General features: G+C 43.7%; 1 protein-coding gene across 3 annotated transcripts; it reads left to right on the top strand.

Annotated features, from left to right (window-relative positions):
• Positions 1-2452: 2452 nt before the first annotated feature.
• On the top strand, positions 2453-19133 carry SLC25A15 (solute carrier family 25 member 15). 3 transcript variants are annotated; one of them, XM_040584110.1, is made up of 8 exons: positions 2457-2617; positions 3262-3368; positions 5166-5293; positions 9073-9331; positions 14107-14244; positions 14570-14739; positions 15789-15947; positions 16826-19133. In XM_040584110.1, exons 3-8 carry the CDS (start codon positions 5239-5241, stop codon positions 16948-16950), a joined length of 906 nt encoding a protein of 301 aa, XP_040440044.1. In that variant the 5' UTR covers positions 2457-2617; positions 3262-3368; positions 5166-5238; the 3' UTR covers positions 16951-19133. The 3 variants fall into 3 exon arrangements, with proteins under 3 accessions (XP_040440046.1, XP_040440044.1, XP_040440045.1); XM_040584112.1 differs by lacking the exon at positions 14107-14244 and having other exon boundaries at positions 2453-2617; XM_040584111.1 differs by lacking the exons at positions 2457-2617; positions 3262-3368 and adding an exon at positions 6507-6700 and having other exon boundaries at positions 5191-5293.
• Positions 19134-21135: the final 2002 nt, after the last annotated feature.

A 21135-nucleotide genomic window follows, 5' to 3' on the forward strand; every position in this document is an offset into this window, starting at 1 on the left:
AGGCAACGTTTCAAGCACTCACCAGTTCCCTCTTTTGTACAGGGTCCAATCGAGCAGATCAGGCCTGGTGGTCTGCCTGAGGAACACGGTTATGAAGAAGCATCCTGAAACACTCGAGGTCTGATGTTTCAGCTGGCAAATGCCAAAGGCAGGCAGCATGTGGTTTAATGGCATATTAGTCACAATTTTTACCAAATTAGGGGTTAGATGTTTTTCACCAACTGGATCTTCCAACACTGCTGCAGTCCTGCTAAAAAAGAAGTCAGCACTCAGGTCAAAATTCTTTGCGACTAAATAGTAATCTCTAAGTATCTCAGGTCACTTGATATGCACAACTAACAGTCACTAACTGGTTACCGCAGACTCAGCAATTATTTCTATGTTAAAGCAATAAAGTAATTTACAGTCCGACATATTGTTTCTAGAACTATTTTTAATCTAGCCTGCTTTTCCTTAGCAATTGCCATATTTTGAAGAATAGCCCCAATTAAAAAAGAATTTTTCTTTTCTTTACCAATTTAAAAGGATTTTCCTTTTCCTTTACCATTTAAAAGGAACGTTTCAAGAAAATAACCATATAGAAAAATCATATCTGAACCCTTCAATTACTTAAAAGTGATGGGGAAAAAATACATTTAACTTTCTGGTATTTATAATGCTTTTTCCTGGGTTTGGGCTTTGAAAGTACAAGCTGTCCGTTTTATCTAGGGGAAAACACCATGGATCTAAGCTCCGATATGTAGGTCTGTGTGTCTCAATCCATGCAAACACATGCGCAACTCAGCAGGGATTGCAGGTGTACAGCACTTCCCAGGAACTCTGCCTGGTCTGGCAGAGTATCTGTGGTAGTACTGATCACTGATATATATTGTAGCTACTGCTCATCTACCTTTCCGCAGTCTGTACGGTGTCCTACTGCTTTCAACTGGGCATTGCTTCCAATGAGCCTTATTGTGAGCACTTCAGTTAATTGTTAATCAAAAGAGGACCAAAAAAAAAAAAAGAATGTAGAGGAATTATAGAGGAATGAAGCTGGGTTAATTAACATTGATAATGTACAGCTGTGGGCTGGCTTCAGGGGCGGTGGGTTGGCTGATGTGGATAAGGTGCAGCTGTCACTGGTTCCTGCTAAGTAGTTAAATAGCTCTAAGGGGTATGGAAGAAGAGCAGTTGATAAAGGGAGGCCTGGAAGAAGCAGAAGAGAGAATACCCTGAGTGTAGGAAAGACAAGGAGAAGGATGCAGCAGAGGCAAGAAGCAGGGTGGGCTGGCCTGAAGAGGATGAAGAAACAGCACAGGCAGTGGATGAACTGTTGAAACCTTGTGGGGGATTGGTGGCTGTGCCAGGGCGAGGTGTGGGAAATACTTATTGAAGTTAACCTGGTACATGGTGGTAAAAGCCTTGTTGCAGCTGGCTAGTTTTGATAGTGCTGTGACAAAAGAAGAGTTTTGTGCTGTTGCAGCTGAGGAAAGTGGTATTAGGCCTCATCACAGTGGTTTAAGCCACTATATGCCACTTCCTATTCCCAAAAAGCAAAGAGCGTAAAAGGGGCATCTCTGCTTAGGAGAACTTGTTTATGCACCATCAAAGCTAGAGGTTTTAGCAGATGTCAGAACAGGAACACCTTTTTTATTTGTATTGCCACAATTATTTGACTATTCAACCCAACTAAAGAGGCACAAGAAAATCCTTTTTGTGTTAGTCAGTATCCAAGACATCAGGTATAGCTTTATAATTTTAGATAGAAGATTGTAGACTGCTGTATCTTTTAAGTATAAAATAGCTCCAGATTTGTACAGTTTAGTCCTCTAACACGTGTTAAATTTAATGGGGAATTTTGTATTTTGGGAAAACAGGAATAGTAATTTTTGTTTTGCATTACTGTTATTCAGTAACATAGTAAAAAAAAAAAAATGGCCACAGGTTAATTTTCCTTCTCTGTCATTGCTGGAATGACACTTTTAAAATGTCAGATACTGCAAGCTAGCTGGGGGCAAACCTACCCTCCCCCCCCCCCGCCAGACCGTGGGGGCTGGATGGCCACCTGTCTGGGGGCTACAGCAGTCCTGTGGCTGCTTTCCCCCCACCCACAAACGCTGTTTATTTCAGGGTGCATAATTCCTAAATTAATCCTTCTTTACAAACAAACCACCCAACCGACCAAAACAAAAGGATGTTGTGGTTCTAATTCATCAGTTCAGTGAAATCCCGCTCAGCCAGCTTGAACGCCGCTCGCCGATCCGGGGTTTTCCAGGGAGAAACTGCCACCGAGCCCGGGCAGCAGCGGCCTGACCTTCACGGCGCCTCCGCCCCCCCCACCACACCGCCCCGGCCGCCCGCGGCGCGCAGGCCCCCGAGGGGGTGGGTGCGGGGGGCGCCGGCACTTGTGGGGACCCCGCACCCTGCCCCCGACCCCACGCTGCGCAGCCCCGCCGGGCGTGTCCCCGCCCGCCCGGAACCGCCTTTCGCCGCCGGGGTCATCGCAGGCCGCCGCCCGGTCCGGCCCAGCCCCGCCGCCCGCCCAGCACCTCCCCGGGCCGCGGCGGGGCCGCGCCGCCCCCCCTCGGCCGCCTATATAGGGGCAGCGGCCGTGGCGGGACCGCCTGGGCGGGCTGTGGTGAGTGGCGGCGCCGGGCGCGGGGCACCGGCTTTGCCCTCTCGGCGGGCGGGCGGAGCGGGCCGGGCTGGGCGCGGAGCGGCGGTGTCCCCGGGCGGGAGCCGGGCTGGCCTGTGGGCCTGGCGCGCCTGCCGGCCCGGGGTGCGCCGCGGGGCTCAGCGGCCCCTCGGGAAGCTGCGGGGTGGGGCCGGGCGCGGTGCGGGGGTCGGCGGGCCCTGCCCCGGCGGGGCCTCCGCCATCGCCGAGCGCGGCCGGGGCTTTCCCGCTCGGGGGGGGTGGGCCTGTTGGCGGCGGGGGGCAGCGCGGCGGCGGCCCGAGCCTTCCCCTCCCGAGGCGGCCTGCCCTCGGCTTCGCCCGCCCTGCAGCCGGGCCGGCCAGGGGTGCCCGGCCGTGGGGTCCCGCCGTGGCCTGGCCGTGCGCACGTGTGAGCGCTGCCCGCCGCCCTGCCCGCCCGCCGCCGCAGCTGCGGATGCCGGCCTGCTGCCGCCTGCCCGTGCGGGGTCTTGCGAGCAGCAGGGCTGCCTGCTGGGCTCATCGGCTTTGGAGAATGCTTGCGGAATGAATCGGCAGAGAATAACACCTGGGGCTGCGGGCGAAGGGCTCTGTGGGACCTGCTATGCTAACTGATGCACCTTTGTCTCTAGGTTTGAGGCTTGGATGTGGTTTGGAAGTAATAGAGCAGATGTTGCTTCGTGTATCTACAGTTTTTAATCTGCTAGTGTGATCACAAGTAAGAAAAAAATCGGGGAAGGTATGTACATATATAATACTGCTGTAGTTTGGACTAAGTCTTAAATATTCTGAAAGTGGCGATGTGCTCTTATTGATCGGGGAACTAAACTTTCTTGGCTCTTAAATCTTCCATATTTTTATAGGCATCTCTGTTTTTCCTTCTGCTGCCGAGCTTTCCATTGGTGTCTGTGGGTGATTTGGCGTGTCCCTTTGGGGATCAGCACAAGTTGCTAAGCACTCAGCATGATGCAAGCAGTGTACGTTTTAGTGAATGCAGGCCACTGTTGCTCTCTAGTAATTCCCTTCATTCAGAGGCTGTCTCACTGACCTGTTGTTCTTTTCTTCCCCTAAAAGAGAAGCAAAACTCTGCAGTGCTGTGTGAACACTAATGAGGTATATAGGCTAATGAAGTGTCACTTGGTCTTGGAGCCTCTGATTTGAAACAACACCTAGTGTACTATGTTGTCAGTAGTGAAACTGTTCAGATCTGAAACCACAACTCAGAAAATGCATGTGTTAGTGCCATGTATTACAAGAGTAGTGATATTTTTTTTAAAATCCATTATGTTCAAATTCAATCAACACATCTTAAACAGATCGGACATAAGTTACTGAGTGACAGTATTTGGCCTACTGGATAGGTTTTATTAAGCTTCATCTGTTTAGAGACAGGCTTTCTTAAAGCCTTGCTTGTAAGCAAGCATCTGTGCTTTTAATGTAAAAGCTGCACAAAGGACGTGGTTCATGCAGTGTGGGGTTTTTTAATTATTCTTTCAATGTAGCCTACGGGAAATCATGTTTCCCATTCATATTACTCCAAAATATATTTTGGGAGTCAGAAAGCTTCAAAAGAAGCACTACAGTAGGTAGAAGAGTGAAAAATGTTCTTTTTACTGATGTACTTTGCTTGAAGCCAGGCTTAAAAGTCAATGAGGGACTGATTCATGTGTGTGTTTGTGTGTTTTCTAAGACTCATGCAACTTCTTGACAGTATTCCCAGCCAAATGTCTCGCTCAGCAATGTGGTTCTGAACCAGTGGGAGCTCATCAACTCGGTGATTTTACTCTAGATAAGCAAGCTTGTTTTAACTGCTTGCCCAGCGGAAGTATTTTGCTGCAAACTTGAGAACTGAATTAATTTGAATATTTTATTTGAAGGTATTGCCTTTGTATTTCTGCTTTCCAGCTGCCTTCCTGAGAGATGAGCTGTATTTCTTATTCATAGTGTGCTAGTCTGTGGAGGATTTACACTGGAAACATGACAGCCAGACACCATTCTAGATTCATATTCATTCCCTTTCTACTCATATTTTCTGAGAACCATGTAGAAATACCTAATGTGCCTGTATCATCATGCATACAGCTTTCTTAGCTGCTGTTTACCATGAGAGAGAGAGAGCAATTCTCTGTTTTGCTTTATAGGCAGGGAGCTGAGATGGGGAGTAATATTCCTGCCAGCTAGCCTTGGAAGCCTGATGGAGGCTATGCTTCTATAATCAATAGAAAAATAATGCTCAACACTGTTCCTGGATGTCCTCTTTGCATTCATTTGAGAGATCCAGGGAGACTAGAAGCTAGAAAGCCCAAGTGATCTGAAGCTAGGAAGCAATACTTCCAGAGAACTTGCGTAACGCATAAAACTAGTCAGTCAAAATACAAATATGCGATGTCTCAGTTCTGGGGACAAGCATTTTCTGTCTCTAAATGGTTTAGAACAAGCTAACTGGAAGAGTGGAAGTAGAAGCATTCATGTGACGCTTTTGCCTGTCAGAGTTACTGTTGTAAATCAGGTATGCTTCATCTTTCTCTTCCCTCAGGAGACCAGTATCACTATACCTGCCAGGAAACGGGAGACTTCACTCTGAAGTAACTGATAAACAAGCGTGAAGCATGAGGATCAACTCTGCTATTCAGGCTGCTATTGACCTCACAGCAGGAGCTGCAGGTAATGCTGGAGAGAATTTAATTGCGCAAAACTTCTGAGGGACAGTTTTAATACCTTTGACAAATGTAGAAGCAGTTTCCCATTGCTATAAAAAGCCTCGCCTTCTGTATTTTAAGGATACGGAGTTGAAGCAGCTGACCTCAGCGAGTGTTGTAACTACATCACTCTCACTCCTCCCTGCTGAAACCCCTGCCGTACAGGGAAGGTGTAACCCTTATTTCAGACTAATAATTTTCCAGAAGGAGGTTTAAGTTAGTGTTGGTTCTCATGCTTATAGGAGTTTAAGAATCATTCACAATTAAAGCATTGGAATGAACTCCAAAAATGCGCAAGTGATTGAGGTGCTGCTTTTCTCACAGGAACCCTCTGTAATTGAAATGGGCAAGAGGCTAGCCAAAAGGTTATTGACTCCGACAACATCCCAGTGTGAATCTTTAAAAGCTGGGAAGCTCAGCAGTGCGACTGATGATGATGAATTCACTTAACTAACTTCCACTTTGGTCTAGTCTGTGCTATAGTTTTGCTGGACCAGTTGTGACAGTTGCAAATGTGGAAACAGTGGCATTGTCTTGCTGGTGTTACCACATTGGAAGTGTCTGTGGCTGAGGGATGAATTTGTTTTTAGCTCTACCACAGAAAAGGGGTCTTTTTGACATTGCTAAGGTGGCAATGTTTATATAGAAAAGATGGAAGGAAAGATTTTTCTAATGTACTGTTGTAACCAATTTAGATAGTTTCATGGGTTTTCTTTCCCATACAATAGCTATTGCAGTCAGTCCTTTTATGATGGTTATGTTAATGCTGTATGACAGTATTCATGGTGTTAAGTGCATTCAAAGGTAGTTGTTTGAGGTCATTTGTCAGAACGGAGTTAACCTTACTGCAGTGAGAAGGCAAGTGGTGACAAGTCACATGAGACCGGTGTGGCACCTTCATAAAGCATTTCTCCTGCTGCCACATTTTTTCCTGGTGAATACCTGCTTTGTTAGCCTTTGCAAAATACGTAAGTGACCAGGTAAGACCCTCTTTTCCTGCAAGGGAAGAGAAATGTTTCTGCTATTACTCCTTCATTGCTTTAAAAAAAAAAAAAAAGTTTCTGTTAGCCTATGCACTCACCTTGGTTTTGGGCTCCTCAGTAAATAAAAGCTATTGTATCTGCTCTGTTTCCCAAAGTAGCAACTTAATATCTGTGTGGTTCTTGATGGTTTTGCAGGTGTTCCCAAGTGCTCAAATGGGAGGTGTGATTGCTTTCCTTCCTGGTGCTTCAGCCTAGGAATGCTACTGTTAACTTTATGAGTTGAAGCCTGGTATGTCTCATCTTGGCTACTACAAGGGCTGGAAACTGGCATTAGCCTAGAAGCCCATTGCTTGGTGATACTGTTCCATGCCCGCCTTCAGGCTGACAGGGTATGCACTTGAGGTTTGCCTGGGTTTTAGCAGTAGAGCTTAGAGGATCTTAGAATTAATTATGGTGTTTTCTTCTCTGGTATAGTTCTCCTGCCTTCAGATGAAGAAATTTAGACTTCTTTCAATATAACTTCAGTAATCCTAAATCACTGTTTCTTGGTTTTTTTTCTTTGATACTTCTGTTGTAGTAGATAGTTTTACTGTTCCTCTAGTATTTATATTCCACATTTTTTCCACATACTTGCTTTATATTGCCTGTGTTCATTGGCAGTGCTTTTTTCTGTGTTACATTATGTTTCTACACCCTTTAGAAAGTGTGCTTAACTAGGCAAATGACTAGTTCCTCCAGCAAATGCATAACCTGATTTTACCTTCCTCTCCAGATATAGTCTTGGCTAGCTGATAAGTAATGACATTTCGGGGCAAGTAAGTTCTGGACAAAGAATAAACAAGTCATTTAGCTGCCTGTGGGTCATAGTCCTTTGCCTAGGAATTGATCAACCTCTGCTCAAATCTTTGATTAAGTAGGACACTTTTTTTTTTTTTTCCCCCCACTATTCCCATGTTATTATTAGGACCACATTTGTCTAAATGTTTGTTTCGGGTTTGTTGTGTATTTTTTCAGACCCATTACTGCTGACTGGAATTATTATGTTTTTCTTTAATATTTTAGATACTAACTGGGACTCTTGGTCTTTACCTTGAGGCTTACAAAGTTCCTTGCTGTAGTTTACCGGGCTTCTTGTGCCACCTTCAATGACAGCGTAAGGAGAGCCCTTTCTCTTTTTGGAACATCCATTCACAGTCCACTCCCCATTTTTCAGCTTTACATTTCCAAGACCATTCCTGGTTTTCTTGGGCTTCTTCCAACAGCCATTATTTTATTATATATGGATGTGTTAGGCTCCTGTGTAAAGGAAGTCCTAGCGTTTGTCCTGTAGATTAATATCTACCTGGCTTGCCTGCAGGTAGCATTGGCTGAGCCTTTCCAGCTCTGCTTTTCATCTGAGGTTTACATGGATGTTACTGGTCTGAGCCAGCTACTTCTCTCCTTGGTTATCGCTCCCAGAACAAGAAGCTCATCATGCTTCCTTGCATGTCTTACTCTGAAGCTTTTCATAATCCATCTGGTTGAGCATGAGGTTTTATGGCAGCTAGATCTCCAGTTCCTGAAGTAGCTCTTTGCAGAGGAGCAACAACAATGTAACACAAATGTATTTGCAAAGAGTAAAATTAATTGAAAATAACCCGGGTTAAACAAATGCTTACTCACTTTTCTTCTTTCACTTAGAAGAAAAATAACTAACCTTAATTCTATTTCAGTTTCTCTACATTATCTGCATTTACAGATAATTATTTCTGTTTCATAGCTGAAAAAACATCTTGTTAACTGACCCTCTTTAAGATATTTCTGGGTTAACTGTGCTTTGGTTAAAGATCAGCTTCTGTTTTAGGGTGGTTCTTCTCTCTTGCTGAAAAAGCAAAACCGTAAAGCCTATATAAGGTACACCTATCATATGCGTCCTGTTAGGTATTGGCATCTAATAGATTGCTGTCAACATACGCTGGTGGTTTTTACTGAAAAAGTGTAACGTCAGCTCTTTCTGCAGACCACATAATTGAGTTAGTTCTTGTGGAAGAACACTGCACTATGGGCAAAGTGGTTATTGATGACAACGATGGAAATACCTCACAAGTTTTCAGGGTATTGACCTTGCAGTGCTCTTTGGAAAAGATAACATGTTGAGAAACTTTGCCCTTTTGCCCTTTTTCAGCTTATACTGGACACTTTTCTTCCAGTATGTGGGAATAAATGTACGTAACAATCATCTAGTTTTTTGAAGTAAAGAGCTTGAGTCTCTGATTATCAACTTACAATGTATCATCAGTTTTAGCACTCTCTCAGCAGTGTTCCTCTTGTGCTGGAGGAATCTTTGTCTTGCTTGATTACAAATATTTCAGGTTTTATTATTACTGGAACATAAAATCAGCTTCAGAACCACTGCATTAATGAGCAAGGGAAAATGTTGCTTAACTCATTAACACAAGTGACTTGATTGCAGAACAATACTTCTAATTTAGTACCCGTTTATGTAAGATGAACAAATTCATTTATACTTGCTTTTAGTAAGGTAAAGAAATGTTTAATGAGAATAAAACTGTTACTGCTGTTATGCCTGATTTTTTTTCTTCAGTAACTAAATTCACCACTGACAATTGATGCTATTGTTCTAAAATCAGCACAGTTGTCTTTTCCTGTGGAGAATTATAATTCCATCTTTGCTTTCTGCATGATTTTCCTAATAGTGGTGTTTGTGTATAGGTGTTTCAGCTGTGATAATCTTCAGCCACCCTCTCTAACTTCCACTTAGGTGGGACAGCATGCGTGGTGACTGGCCAGCCCTTTGACACTGCGAAGGTGAAGATGCAGACGTTCCCCAACATGTACAAAGGACTTATTGACTGTTTTGTGAAAACCTATAAGCAAGTGGGGTTTCGAGGCTTCTACAAGGGAACCACACCAGCACTTGTAGCCAACATTGCGGAGAACTCAGTTCTGTTCATGTGCTATGGATTTTGCCAGCAAATTGTGAGAAGAATTGTTGGAGTAGACAGGAAAACGAAGCTCAGGTTAGTAATAGAAGTCTGGTTCATAATCTAAAATAAATAAAAAGTCATGCAGATGCTACTTGCAAATACTGTATTGTCAGGGTGCAGCTGATGTCCTGGGCCCCCCTCAGTCAGTATGCAGTGTAATAGGTTTTGGAATATAGACCTTTGTGTTAGGATACGGTGTCTGACTAAAACAGAGCCATCTACTTGTTACTACAGGTAGCTGGTTTAGATAATCACAACTTAATGGAATATTCAGGACCTGGAACATTTTTGCCAAAGAGACTGAGCATTGCCACAGCTGAAAGTTAGTATTCCCTTGATCTCTAGGTGGTTCTGATTTTGCAAGGGAGGTATTTGTTCTTAGAGGGAGGCGTACTAAGGGGAAAGGACACTTTTCTAATATTGCCTTGCTTTTAAAAAATTGTTTCAAAAGCTTGAATATAATGGTTTTTAGACCAAAGGTCTAACACAATCTACTGCACTGGCAGTAAGTGGTTGCCTAAAGAATGAGAAAGAAGAGAAGGAAGTGTTTAATACTTTTGAGTCCTCTGCCAGGCTGCTTTCTTAGTTCAGAGGATTTCTTGATCCTGGTGTGACTTTGGATCTCTTTTTGAAGCACTTGTCCAGTCTCCTCTCAAATTCTTGTAAGTTCCTTACATGTGCAGTACACTTTGACAGGGAGTTCTGCAGGTGATAGTCATTAGTTCTGTAATTGTTGATTCTTAGCCACTGTCTCCATGCTATCTGGGATTTTGTAGACCTGTATCCATTGCTCCATGCCCCTCTTCCCCACCTGAGTCTTCCTAGATGGAAGCATCCCAGTCCTCCTAGTCAATGAGCACTCTGAAGCTGTTCCTTTAGCTGTCACTGTCTTTCTCTGAAACTGTTGTAGTTCTAATGCATTTGGGCTTTTAGCTTATGAGACCAGAGCTGTGCAAAGTATTCAGGCTATGAACAAGTCATGGATTTATGCACTGGCATAATGATCATAATCCCTTTCTAGCTAGGACAGCTCTTCTCCAGGTCTGTGTGCCTTATTGTTACACATTTCTCAAGGCATGTCTTCTGTGCAGCACTGGGAGCAGCTGCACCTTCTCCATCCTTGTGCTGCCCCACAGTATGTAAACAACTTCTCACACTGTCTGAAGTCCATTCATTCATAGTGATGCAAGGTTTAACCACACTTACCTTTTTATTAATAGCTTTGTTCTGCCTCTGTCACATCTGTCTCCAAATGGAAGTATCTGGGGAGGCCATGATTCTGCATTTGAGATCTCTGACATGGCTTGGGTAGCTACCTAAGTGCAAGACAAGTATTTAAAAGTGGCATGAAGTGAAGTGTTCTCCTGTCACGTGTTAAGATGCTCTGTATCTTAAGACTGAGGCCTGCTATGAGTGATTACGTATCATAGAATCACGGGATGGTTTGGGTTGGAAGAGACCTTAAAGACCATCTAGTTCCACCCCCATCTGCCATGGGCAGGGACACCTTCCACCAGACCAGGTTGCTCAAAGCCCCATCCAGCCTGGCCTTGAGCACCGCCAGGAATGGGGCATCCACAGCTTCTCTGGGCAACCTGTGCCAGTGCCTCACCACCCTCACAGGAAGAAATTCTTCCCGAGGAGACTTCTATGACATGATGAAGAAACAAATTATATTATTTGCTCTTTATTTGTGTTGTCTTTCACTGTGTTCTGGCAGTTCAGACCTCTCAGCTGAGGCAGAACTATTTCCACCTTTTTGTATTGCTTTCTTGGATCGGGGGCTTCTGTTTGCTTGGCTTACAGATCCCTTGTCTTTTCCTACCCATTAAAATGTAGAAGGCAGGCCTACCAACAGGCTACCTACTTAACGATCTTTTATGATCCTCCTGGGTGGTAGACCGCAGACTTGCAGAGGTCCTAGGATCATCTCTTCACATGACTGAGACAGCATGTTTACGGTGTATGTAGGGGAGGCAGCACAGGAAACTTTCAAACAGTACGTATAGGTGTTCTACTCCATATCTTTGGAGTAGGATACAGAATGGGAATGTAATTTGAATATGTAGCAATAGTGAGTGTCTCTGACAACTGACCCTTCTTTCCTCGGTCAGGTAATAGTATTTTTCAGATCCAGGATGGTTGGTTTTAATACGTTGTTGATTGAAGTGCAAACAGTGCAACTGCATGGCTGTACTAGGACAGAACACTAAAGGATTTAAGTTTACTTGAAAGGCTTCTTCCTTGGTGCTGCTCCCTTGATCTCTTCATCTGGATCATTGTGGGGGCATCTGATGAGGTACATGTATGACAGAATTGTATTGATGTGGTCTGCAGTGGTACCCTGAGTACACGTGGTCTGTCCAGGACATCTCTACCCATTCTCATTGTTGAAGAGCGAAGAAGCCTTTGGAGTGTGCTCTAGGGAAGGGAAGAAACCTTGATGAGGTGGCTAACCAGCAGACATGACAAGCAAAGAACTATAATTACCTTAATTGCCTCTGCTGTTTAAAAATTGTCATACTGTCTTAGCCTGAAGAAGAATATGCATGAAGTCACAAACTGAGGTGCACCTGACCATTTTTCTTAACCATATATAAGCAATTGCTTCTCAGTTTTTCATGATTTTATAATTTTTGTGATTTCTCAAAACCAGCTAGAATAGTTTGGGTTTGCTTTAAGTTACATTTTCAGCCTTAACTTTAAATGGCTTGGAAATAAGCTTGCCTAGCCTGCCTGGGTTTAGGGATATCCTGGTCAGTGTGTGAAGCCTTGCAAAACAGTTACCAGGACAGTTACAAAACAACAGGTTTTCCAGTTAAAGGAATACATGCCACTGATGCACAAGTCAAAAAGAAAACAGAGGGAGAAATGCTAAATTCCATTTATTTTTTAACATCCATTTAGACCAACCAAACTGATTTCATTCAGTGCTAAAGTCTAAACTGAGACAGCAAAATGGAAAGAAGTGCTAAATTAAGTATGTCTTTAAATACCCATTTAGCCCAACCAAACTGATTCTGTTCCGTGCCAAAGACTAAATGGAGAGAACTTTATACTAGTTCACCTCAGTTTGACTTTCTCAGTATGTGACTAGTCATCTTCAGTAGGTTATTTTATTTGAAAAAAACCAAGATAAATGCGTTATAGGAGAACCAGAAGTGTGAGAGTAGAGGATTCTTGCTCCTGTGATGTGTGATCAAAACCCTCCCATGCAGAAAAAAATTCTGAATTGGGCATTTTGAGTTGAGGGGGAACTTGAACAGGATTCAAGACTTATCACTTCTGCAATGAGGTTCACTATATTAAAACCCAGAGCCTAAACAGTGGGTCTATTTGAATTTTTGTATGTAGAATTAAACATCAGCAGCAAAAGTAGAAAAGATCTGAATTATGGCTAAGTCTAGTCCTTTATGTACGTGTCAGAATTCTTTTAATCTGATAGCATCTGGGGTTTATTTCTCTCCTGAAGGAGGCAGGATCTTGTGTACCCTTTAGTACATAGTTAGAAGGCACCTTTTCTGTATTTTCTTATCTTAATTCTTCAGTGTGTAACCTTATTGCCTTGCTCTAGCTCATAGCTTAATGACTGCAGGGCTCAGCCACATACTGTATTTTCAGCTCTGCCTTTATCTGCCCAGAGCTTTAGTAGGTTGCATTTCAGACCCCTGTTCTGCCAAGCTTTGTGTTCTGCAAGAGGGTTGTGCAATCAGTGTTGCATTTCTTATTTACTGCATGTTATTCAGTTGCTGCTTGACTGGCAGTTCCTGATTTCTTCTGCTTTGACAGCTCTTGTCACTGCCCTATCTGAAGATGTCACAAGCTTTGCTTCATGTGAATTTTCACCTTACAGAAGCATCACAGAACTAAAGCTGTAGCTTTAGTCTCTGATACTATAGGTGCATAAAACTGCTGGGCACAGGGCAAACATCTCCCTTGTATGGAAAGAATTTCTGTTCGGCAGCGAGGTCAGCACAGCGGAGACTGGCTCCCCAGGCTTTGAAAGAAGAGAGAAGCTCCACTTGCTCTGTGCTATTGTGCAACTCCTGTCCAACACACCGGTGTCTGCAGGAGCCTGTTTAAAGTGTATCATCATAAAGCAGTATGAGCCTGGAGACCTGGCAGTTCAGCAGCCCAGACTTTGTGATATGTGTAAAATCACTGCAAAGTAAGCCCCAGTTTTGGAATACTGTGAGTCAGTGCAGATTACAGTGCTGTCTTATTCAGTGGTGTGGTTTGTTTGTGCTAGCTCCGATTCACATGGTTGTGTTCATAGCACCACATCCATAGAAAGATTATAGTGGTCCATTGTGCCTTGCTTTCAGATTTCTAGCATCTTCCACTGAAAGAAAACCTGTATTAATACTGGTAAGATGAATTTGAGAACACTGACATCTATACGAAATTATTGTTGCTCCTTCTCTCTTTGAGGAAGTAACTAGTACCCAAAAGTTGCCCAGTAAAACAAGTCCACAGAAATCTTTTATTACAGCCAAGAAGGGGAAGATTTGATAGTGTTTATTCTGCCACATTCACTGAAGTATAGCAAAAAGGGTAAAGGTTGCAATGTATCCTCTCGGGTGTCAAAAGGGTGTGTTCAAGTTGTACACGAAGATGGGATGAGTTAGGTTTTTCATCTCTCTAGTTCAAGTAACTGCCCTTTTCCCTTAAGACTCTTCCCCCAAGACTGTGCATCAGTTTCTCGATGATTATTTAGAGTACAGGTTTGGGAAGCTGATTGGTGGTGCAGTGGCTCAGCTGCGCTGAAGGTCAGTGCCCAAATACCTTCTGCAGTTTCTCTCTTGCAGTGATCTGCAGAATGCTGCTGCAGGCTCCTTCGCCTCTGCCTTTGCCACCCTTGTCCTCTGTCCCACAGAGCTGGTCAAGTGCCGGCTGCAGGCCATGCATGAAATGCAGTTGTCAGGAAAGATAATCCAGGGACACAAGTAAGTATACACCCTGCCCAGTATTTCTGAAACCCTTTTATTTATTATTTTTAATTCTGTGTTGGCTCAGTGTCACATTTGTAGTGCACTACTAACCAGAGAAGAGTTGTGGTTGGGAGGGTCACGGCCTGGAGATCTCTCAGGTATCGATAAAGCTGGATGCTGGTGAAGGGCTCCCAGCAGGGTCTCGTTCTAAGTCTTGCTTGAATTCTGTTGTCTGCGCAACGGGTCTAACCCTTAATTGTTGTTGCCGTTGCCTACTATTCTGTAACTTTCTCATTATCTGGCTATTAGGCATCACTAACTGGATTAACATCTCTATCAGTACAGTTTGGTCAGTAGTGAAGGGTGTTATTCAAAAGGACGGTCCCCTTGGATTTTACCGTGGCCTGTCAAGCACTTTGCTGCGGGAGATCCCAGGCTATTTCTTCTTCTTTGGAGGGTATGAACTGAGCCGGACATTTTTTGCCTCTGGGAGATCAAAAGATGAATTAGGTATGGTGCCTCTTTTTCCAGGTGGATTTTAGCATGCTGTCATGGGGGATATAAGCGGGAGGGGGCGTATCTTCCCTGAAGATATACAAATTATATACAGCAGTTGTAAAATGCATGTAAAATGAAGGGAATTGGTCATACGCAAAATGCAGACCTCTGTGTTTTGTATATATATAGTAATGAATTATTGAAGTGACCATTTTTCAATGGAGCAGGATGTATTACAAATGGAGAATAAATACAGTGAGCTAACAGTAATGCTACAAAACTACTTGAATATCTGATCCTACAAGTGTAATGCCACTCAACTTATTTCAGCTGCCGTTTAGAGTGATGTTGAAGTCCTTAGTTGTATTCCTGAACAGTGTTTTCAAGTGTATGCTGAAAAGTATACTGACTATTAGATGTAATTACAGTGATAGTAAGAGAACACTGAGATTGAAAATTAGACAAGGAAAACACGAAGAGATGCCAGAATAAAGATTGCTTGTCCCCTGTTGAAAGATCGAACAGTAATACTTTGTCTTGCTGGGACTTAGAATTTCAGCTGCGTGCACTGTGGTCTCTGTTGCAAAATGAGTATATCATCATCTGATCTGAAACACGAAGTTGGGTTGCATCTTAAAAAATGATAGATCACAAAGTAACTTTACCAAATAAATAAATCTCTGTATAGGTGATTAGGGACACCATCTGATATCACTCTAAACCATTTCACAATTAGCCTTGGAAAGTGACTACAAGTGTGAAAGGAGTGGAGTTAATTTAGTTAAAGCAGTCAAAACAGATTTCAGAGTTAAGTGTTTTTAGCACATCCACTAATCTGAGGCACTCCTTTGTAACCTTTGAGCTTCTGGTTACACTTGCAACTTACCAGTGGCTTAAAATTAACTTAAAGGTTTTGCTGGGGTGGGGGGCGGTGCAGAAACTGCTCTTTTGTCATAAGCAGGTTTCTCTATGTTCTCTTTGACTTCTGTAGATGAAATAATGTGATATTTATGTTGGTGAATATTTTGTGGTGTGTATAAAAGCTTATTTCTTAATTTTAGGTCCTATTCCTTTGCTACTGAGTGGAGGGTTTGGAGGCAGCTGTCTGTGGATTGCTGTGTATCCTGTGGACTGTGTCAAATCTAGAATTCAGGTTCTTTCAATGGCTGGAAAACAGACAGGCTTTATGGGAACATTTGTAACTGTTGTGAGAACTGAAGGTGAGTACGCAGCACATTAACTGAATCTGTAGGGCTGCAGATTGAAGTCAGTACCCTCCAGTATTAAAAATTGCTTAAGAAGTCTAGTGCACTGATAATGTGTTGAAGACAGACAGTAACTGTTTCTAACAAATACTGATGCTTCATGTAGGCTGGAAAGCTTGGAATTTAGAAATGGAGACCTACTGCATCTGCCCTGCCTCTTGGTTCAGGAGACAATTCACATAACACTAACAGGAGCTCAGTATGCATTAAAAGCAGATAAAGGAAGGATCTCCATCACCCTGTGACCAAACCTATAGAGGAAAATTGAAGGAATTGGTGAAGTTCAGTACAGAATTTTTCTTTACCTCTAGAAGTTACTGTATGGCTGACTGAGGGCTGTTTGATAAATCAGACCTATGTAGCCTGGCAGCTTGGGGCATCTACCTCTGTGTCTCATCTCTGGAAAAGGCCTGCACCAGGAACTTCAAAAGATGGTGTAAGAATGTATGTGGCAGCAGATACGAATCCTGGCCCTGGTGCTAGGGAAGATACTCCAGAGCAGGATTCTGGCTTGGGTACAGCTTTACCATAGTCCTGCTGTTCTTTCTGTCCCCTTGCCAGCTGTGGTACAGCTACTATGAAGACCCTGTCATATCTGAGATAAGCTTCTAACAGAAGCACTTAAATGGCTATGCTCGTGTTCTAACTCTAGATGCTTACTTCTGTATCACTATCCAGTAACACTGCAGTTAGCAGCTCCACTGAGTTTAGCTCTTTGTGTGCATGCCTCTGAGCAGAAGCGTTACTTTAGTATCCTTAGAAGGTAAAAGTACAGTGGTTGATGCAGATAGGCAATTTAATAAATTGCTAACTTGCTCTTATTTCATTTCCAGGTGTACTTGCCTTGTATTCTGGACTAAAGCCAACTATGATCCGCGCATTCCTGGCTAATGGGGCACTGTTCCTTGCCTATGAGTACAGCCGGAAACTTATGATGAAACAAGTAGATTCTTACTGATACCTTCTAGCAGATGGAGAACAAAAAGGTTGTTTAATGATCATTTAAATAAATGGTCAAAAACCTGTAGATCACACCATGGTCTGAGCAGGGCTAAATCAGCGACCTAACTTTAGGAACTCAACTCCTGTTTAGGATTTGTAATCTTTGAAATTCAGGTGATTTTTATAGATGTGTACATGCTGCTTGAGTTAGATCAGCAGAACTATCTCCATCTTGCAGATTCTGCACTAGGTACATTGCACATCATAAATGTATTTTCCTGACCGGTAATGGTGCTAAAAAAGTTTATGTTGACCTGTTGGGTTTCATGTAATATGCAGCAGTAGGCTGTGATTTGTTTAAGGCAAAACTCTGTCTTAAAATCTGTGCTGTGGTGGTGAATTTTCCCAGTTGTTCCTGGCAAGTGTCTGACTTGAAATAACAGCAGTCCTGTCTGATCTTGCTGAGTATGGCTGGCTGATACATAGCCCTCAGCTAGATTCCTGCCCTTCTCTGGCTCCTTTCTGCTCTGTGACTTTCCAAGGTCATGGCAGTTGGTGCCTGACTCGTGTAGTCTGTCCCAGTAAATGGGCTTATAAAAGTAGGAAGTGTTCACCCCATGCCTTGTACTTACATGACCTAGGGCCTGACATATGCTGGCATTTGAGGTAAAAATACATAGTTGCTGGGTTTAAGGAGTCCTTGAAAGGATTTCAGAAAATAATGAAATGCTGGAGTATATACTAAGCACCACTGAATTAAGTACTTAACATGAGGGAGACTACTGGAAATAGCTGCTGGCTCTGAGCACAGAATTGTAACTGCAGATTCCTGTCTGGGTCACCCTGATGTGACTGAGTCCATGTGCTTGAAGGACAGGACACTGAAGAGCAGCAGAATGCCAGAACCAAGTTCTTAAAGACAACTGACACCACTGTCTCTGTGGTGTAGTGCACACTTGGGCTGGAGCTCTGCCACTTGATGTGTCCTTCCAGCTGAGTGGAAAAAGCTCACATGACTGGATAGTTTGTATCATGTCCCCTTTCGGCCTGGAGGGTGTACCTGCTTGGCTGTGTTACTTGATTAAACATGCAGTTAGCATTACCCAAAATTATGCAAAACACCTGTTTCTAGATGCCACTTTAAGTAGGATGTTCTTTATACATGCAGTGTAAGCAGCTATTGCCGTATCCTGGGCGAAGGTAAAGCAGGTCTCCGAGCACCACAGTGCCTGACTCTGGCCTGGAGTCGTATGGAAGCATGTTGACTGCATGCTGTAAGTGACAGCTCACCTGGGGGGGGGGGCACAGGCAGACTCTTTGACCTACAAAGATTGGCAGCTTCTCCTGGCAACCACAGTTTGTCAGTGACTGACAACACTTACAGCTGAAACAGCTCAGTTTTGCCTATTAGAGCTTCCCTTCCAAATCCCAGAAAGGGGAGAAAGCTTCAGGCATAGATGGAAGCATCTCAGTACCTGCTGCCTCATGCAGTGGAGCCAGGGTGCACTGAAACCAGCTACACCTCTGCATTGTTACAGCCTGTTTGAGAGGTGGCCATGGCGGCTCCCCCAACTCTTCTGGCTTCTCCCACCTCCCTGTGCAGTGAGAACTGTCCATCTCCCTTTCATACACCCCTGCAAAAGGGCAGTTAAAGCAGGGCATGGCAGAAGAATCTTCAGTGTCTGTTGCACCAGTTTACCTCAGCTGACTGGTAGACTAGGAGCAGTAATGCTGTGCATCATCTGGACTTTAAAAGGCGTTTATGCCAAATGTTTAAATAATCCAGATAGGAGGGTAAGGCTTTAAGGGTTGTTACACTTCCCCTTCTTTTCAAAGGTGTCTAGCCAAGGGAATGATTATATTTGTACATGTTTCTCATAGGTATGGAAAAGCGATGACTGATTCCACATCAGTGGAATACTTCAATCTATTAAGATTTGTCTTTGCTTTCATTTTTTAAAGCTTATGGTTGCAGTTTTTAATACAAAAGTTGAAGCTTCAAGAGAAGCAGGATATTTAGCACTGAACCTACAGCAAGAGATAGACTTGTTTTGAGAGTTCACCTTCTGAAGTTGATGTAAGCAGTATTTTTGCTATTCACAGCTGCTTAAGCTGTACATATGTATCAGTTGTTCAGCAAAGAACTTCATAATGTTGGTATAAAAATTCATGGCAATAAAGTTTGATTTGATTAACTGAGTACCTGACAGTTGTTTATGCAACAACAGTTAACAAGCTTGTCTAGCTGAGGAGCAAAGAAAGGTTGAAGTCAGTGTCACTGCCCCCACAGAATTAAAGGAAAAAGGGGTTTTGCAATCACTAAGCATATAAAGCCCTCAAAATTGAAGGGAAAGTGCCAGCTATAACAAAGTGCCGTAAAACAAATGCAAATTTTACATATCCTACTATGGAAAATAAAGGCCCATAGTTTCACCCTTGGCCTGTTGCTTTGATAGTACTAGAGTCAGTTCTACTATTAAGGTTCAACTCAACTTCCAAGTTTCTAGATCATCAATTACCATGATACACTATAAGGGCAAGTTTCCTGCCACAAGAATGCCAGGAGTCTAGCACAGGTCACCTAAATTCCACACGGAAAGGGGAGAGCATCCACTACATTGAAGCCAGAGGGAAAAAAAAAAAAAAAAAAAAAATCAGTGCTACAGGGAGTTTGAGAACTATTGTTACCATCTTGTGAGCAGCGGTGCTTGGATCTCTGAAGATAAATGTAGTATCTCCCTCATACAGCTATTTTGTTACTCATTCCTGCTTACACAATAGTTTTTGCTTAGCTGCATGCTTCAGCTAGAAAAAACCCTGACTCTCGCCATTACAGCCTTTGCTGTTGCTGCATGAGATTAGCTTAGTCTGTAAGCAGGAAGAAGGTTCACCTTAACAGCCCTGCAGGCTATGAGACAGCTCAGGAATTGGATATCACTCTCCTGGGATGCCCCAAGACCCAAGGAACTTAGTCAATCAGCCACTTCTGGCTGCAATAAACTGACCTGCTCTTCCACCGCCCAGTACGCTCAGTGTGGCGGCAGAGGCCTTGCTGCTACCTTGCTCATCGCCCTCCAGCGCTGCGGCCCCGCTCTCACCCCGTGTAAGCGTGCACTCCTTTTCTGCAGGCAGAGACGCAGGGATTGCGGTAACTTTGGCAGCACCCCTTCACCTTGCGCACTTTGCTACATTTATGCACAGTAACACATGCAGCCTCTGAAGCGACACGACAGCTTGGGGACCAGCACTGCTGAATTGTACCACTCCAGCCCTCTGCTCGTTCTGTGCACATCCGCCAGCACAGACATGGAATACCACATCCCATTTTGTATTAGTACAAGAAAGGCAGGGACATACTTGTGCAAGCCAGAGGGCGATGAGGACGGATGGTGGAAAAAGCAGAGCTCGCCCATAACAGAAAGCTGAGAAGAGATTGTAAGATCAGGTGTGCTTTCTACAGTTACCTCATTCATGAGAAGTGGTAGGGACAGGCTCTTCTCAGAGATACAGGGACAGGACAAGATGCAACAGCTACGACTTGTAACGTTAGAAATTCCAACAAGGAAGGAAAAGTAGAAAATTAAGTCTTCTGTGAAAACCCAAGCCACAGAGAATAGAACTAGGTTGTGTGAGCCAGCTCTAGTGGGCCCGTTTTGCACAGGAGCTTGAACTACATGTATCTGAGTGACCCAGGCTCACTGTACTGCACCTAAAACTGCAAACAATTGGTGCAACACTTGGGCATTCAAGACAGATTTTAGCCTCCACATGAAGTACAGCACTGACAGAAGCAGCTCCCAACACTGCGGGAGTTTCCAACAGCCCAGCTCTGAAGTACCAGGTCATTACACAGCAACAGCAAAAGTTGAGTGTATACACGTACTGCATAGTATACCGCTACCCTTGGGTGATCTCCACTTACTCCATCAACTAGGCATTAGCCATGGAAAGCTGTATCACCCCCCTTTCCACTCCTGGTTCCTAACAACAAAAAGACAAAGAAAGCAACAGAACCAAGCAGCTGACCTCAACACATTTCACATCCAGACAGGCATGAAGAGTCCCCACAGAGGAGCTGCACTGATGAGAACTGCTGGAAGCAGAACAGACATCCTGGAATTTTGTGCTTTACGAGTCTTAGTATAGCTCAGAGGGGTCAGTGAGCATTTGCAGTATCAGCTCAGAACAAGAGCACAGATCA

Source organism: Falco naumanni, chromosome 2 (genome assembly GCF_017639655.2).
Source record: "Falco naumanni isolate bFalNau1 chromosome 2, bFalNau1.pat, whole genome shotgun sequence".
NCBI classification, from domain to species: domain Eukaryota; kingdom Metazoa; phylum Chordata; class Aves; order Falconiformes; family Falconidae; genus Falco; species Falco naumanni.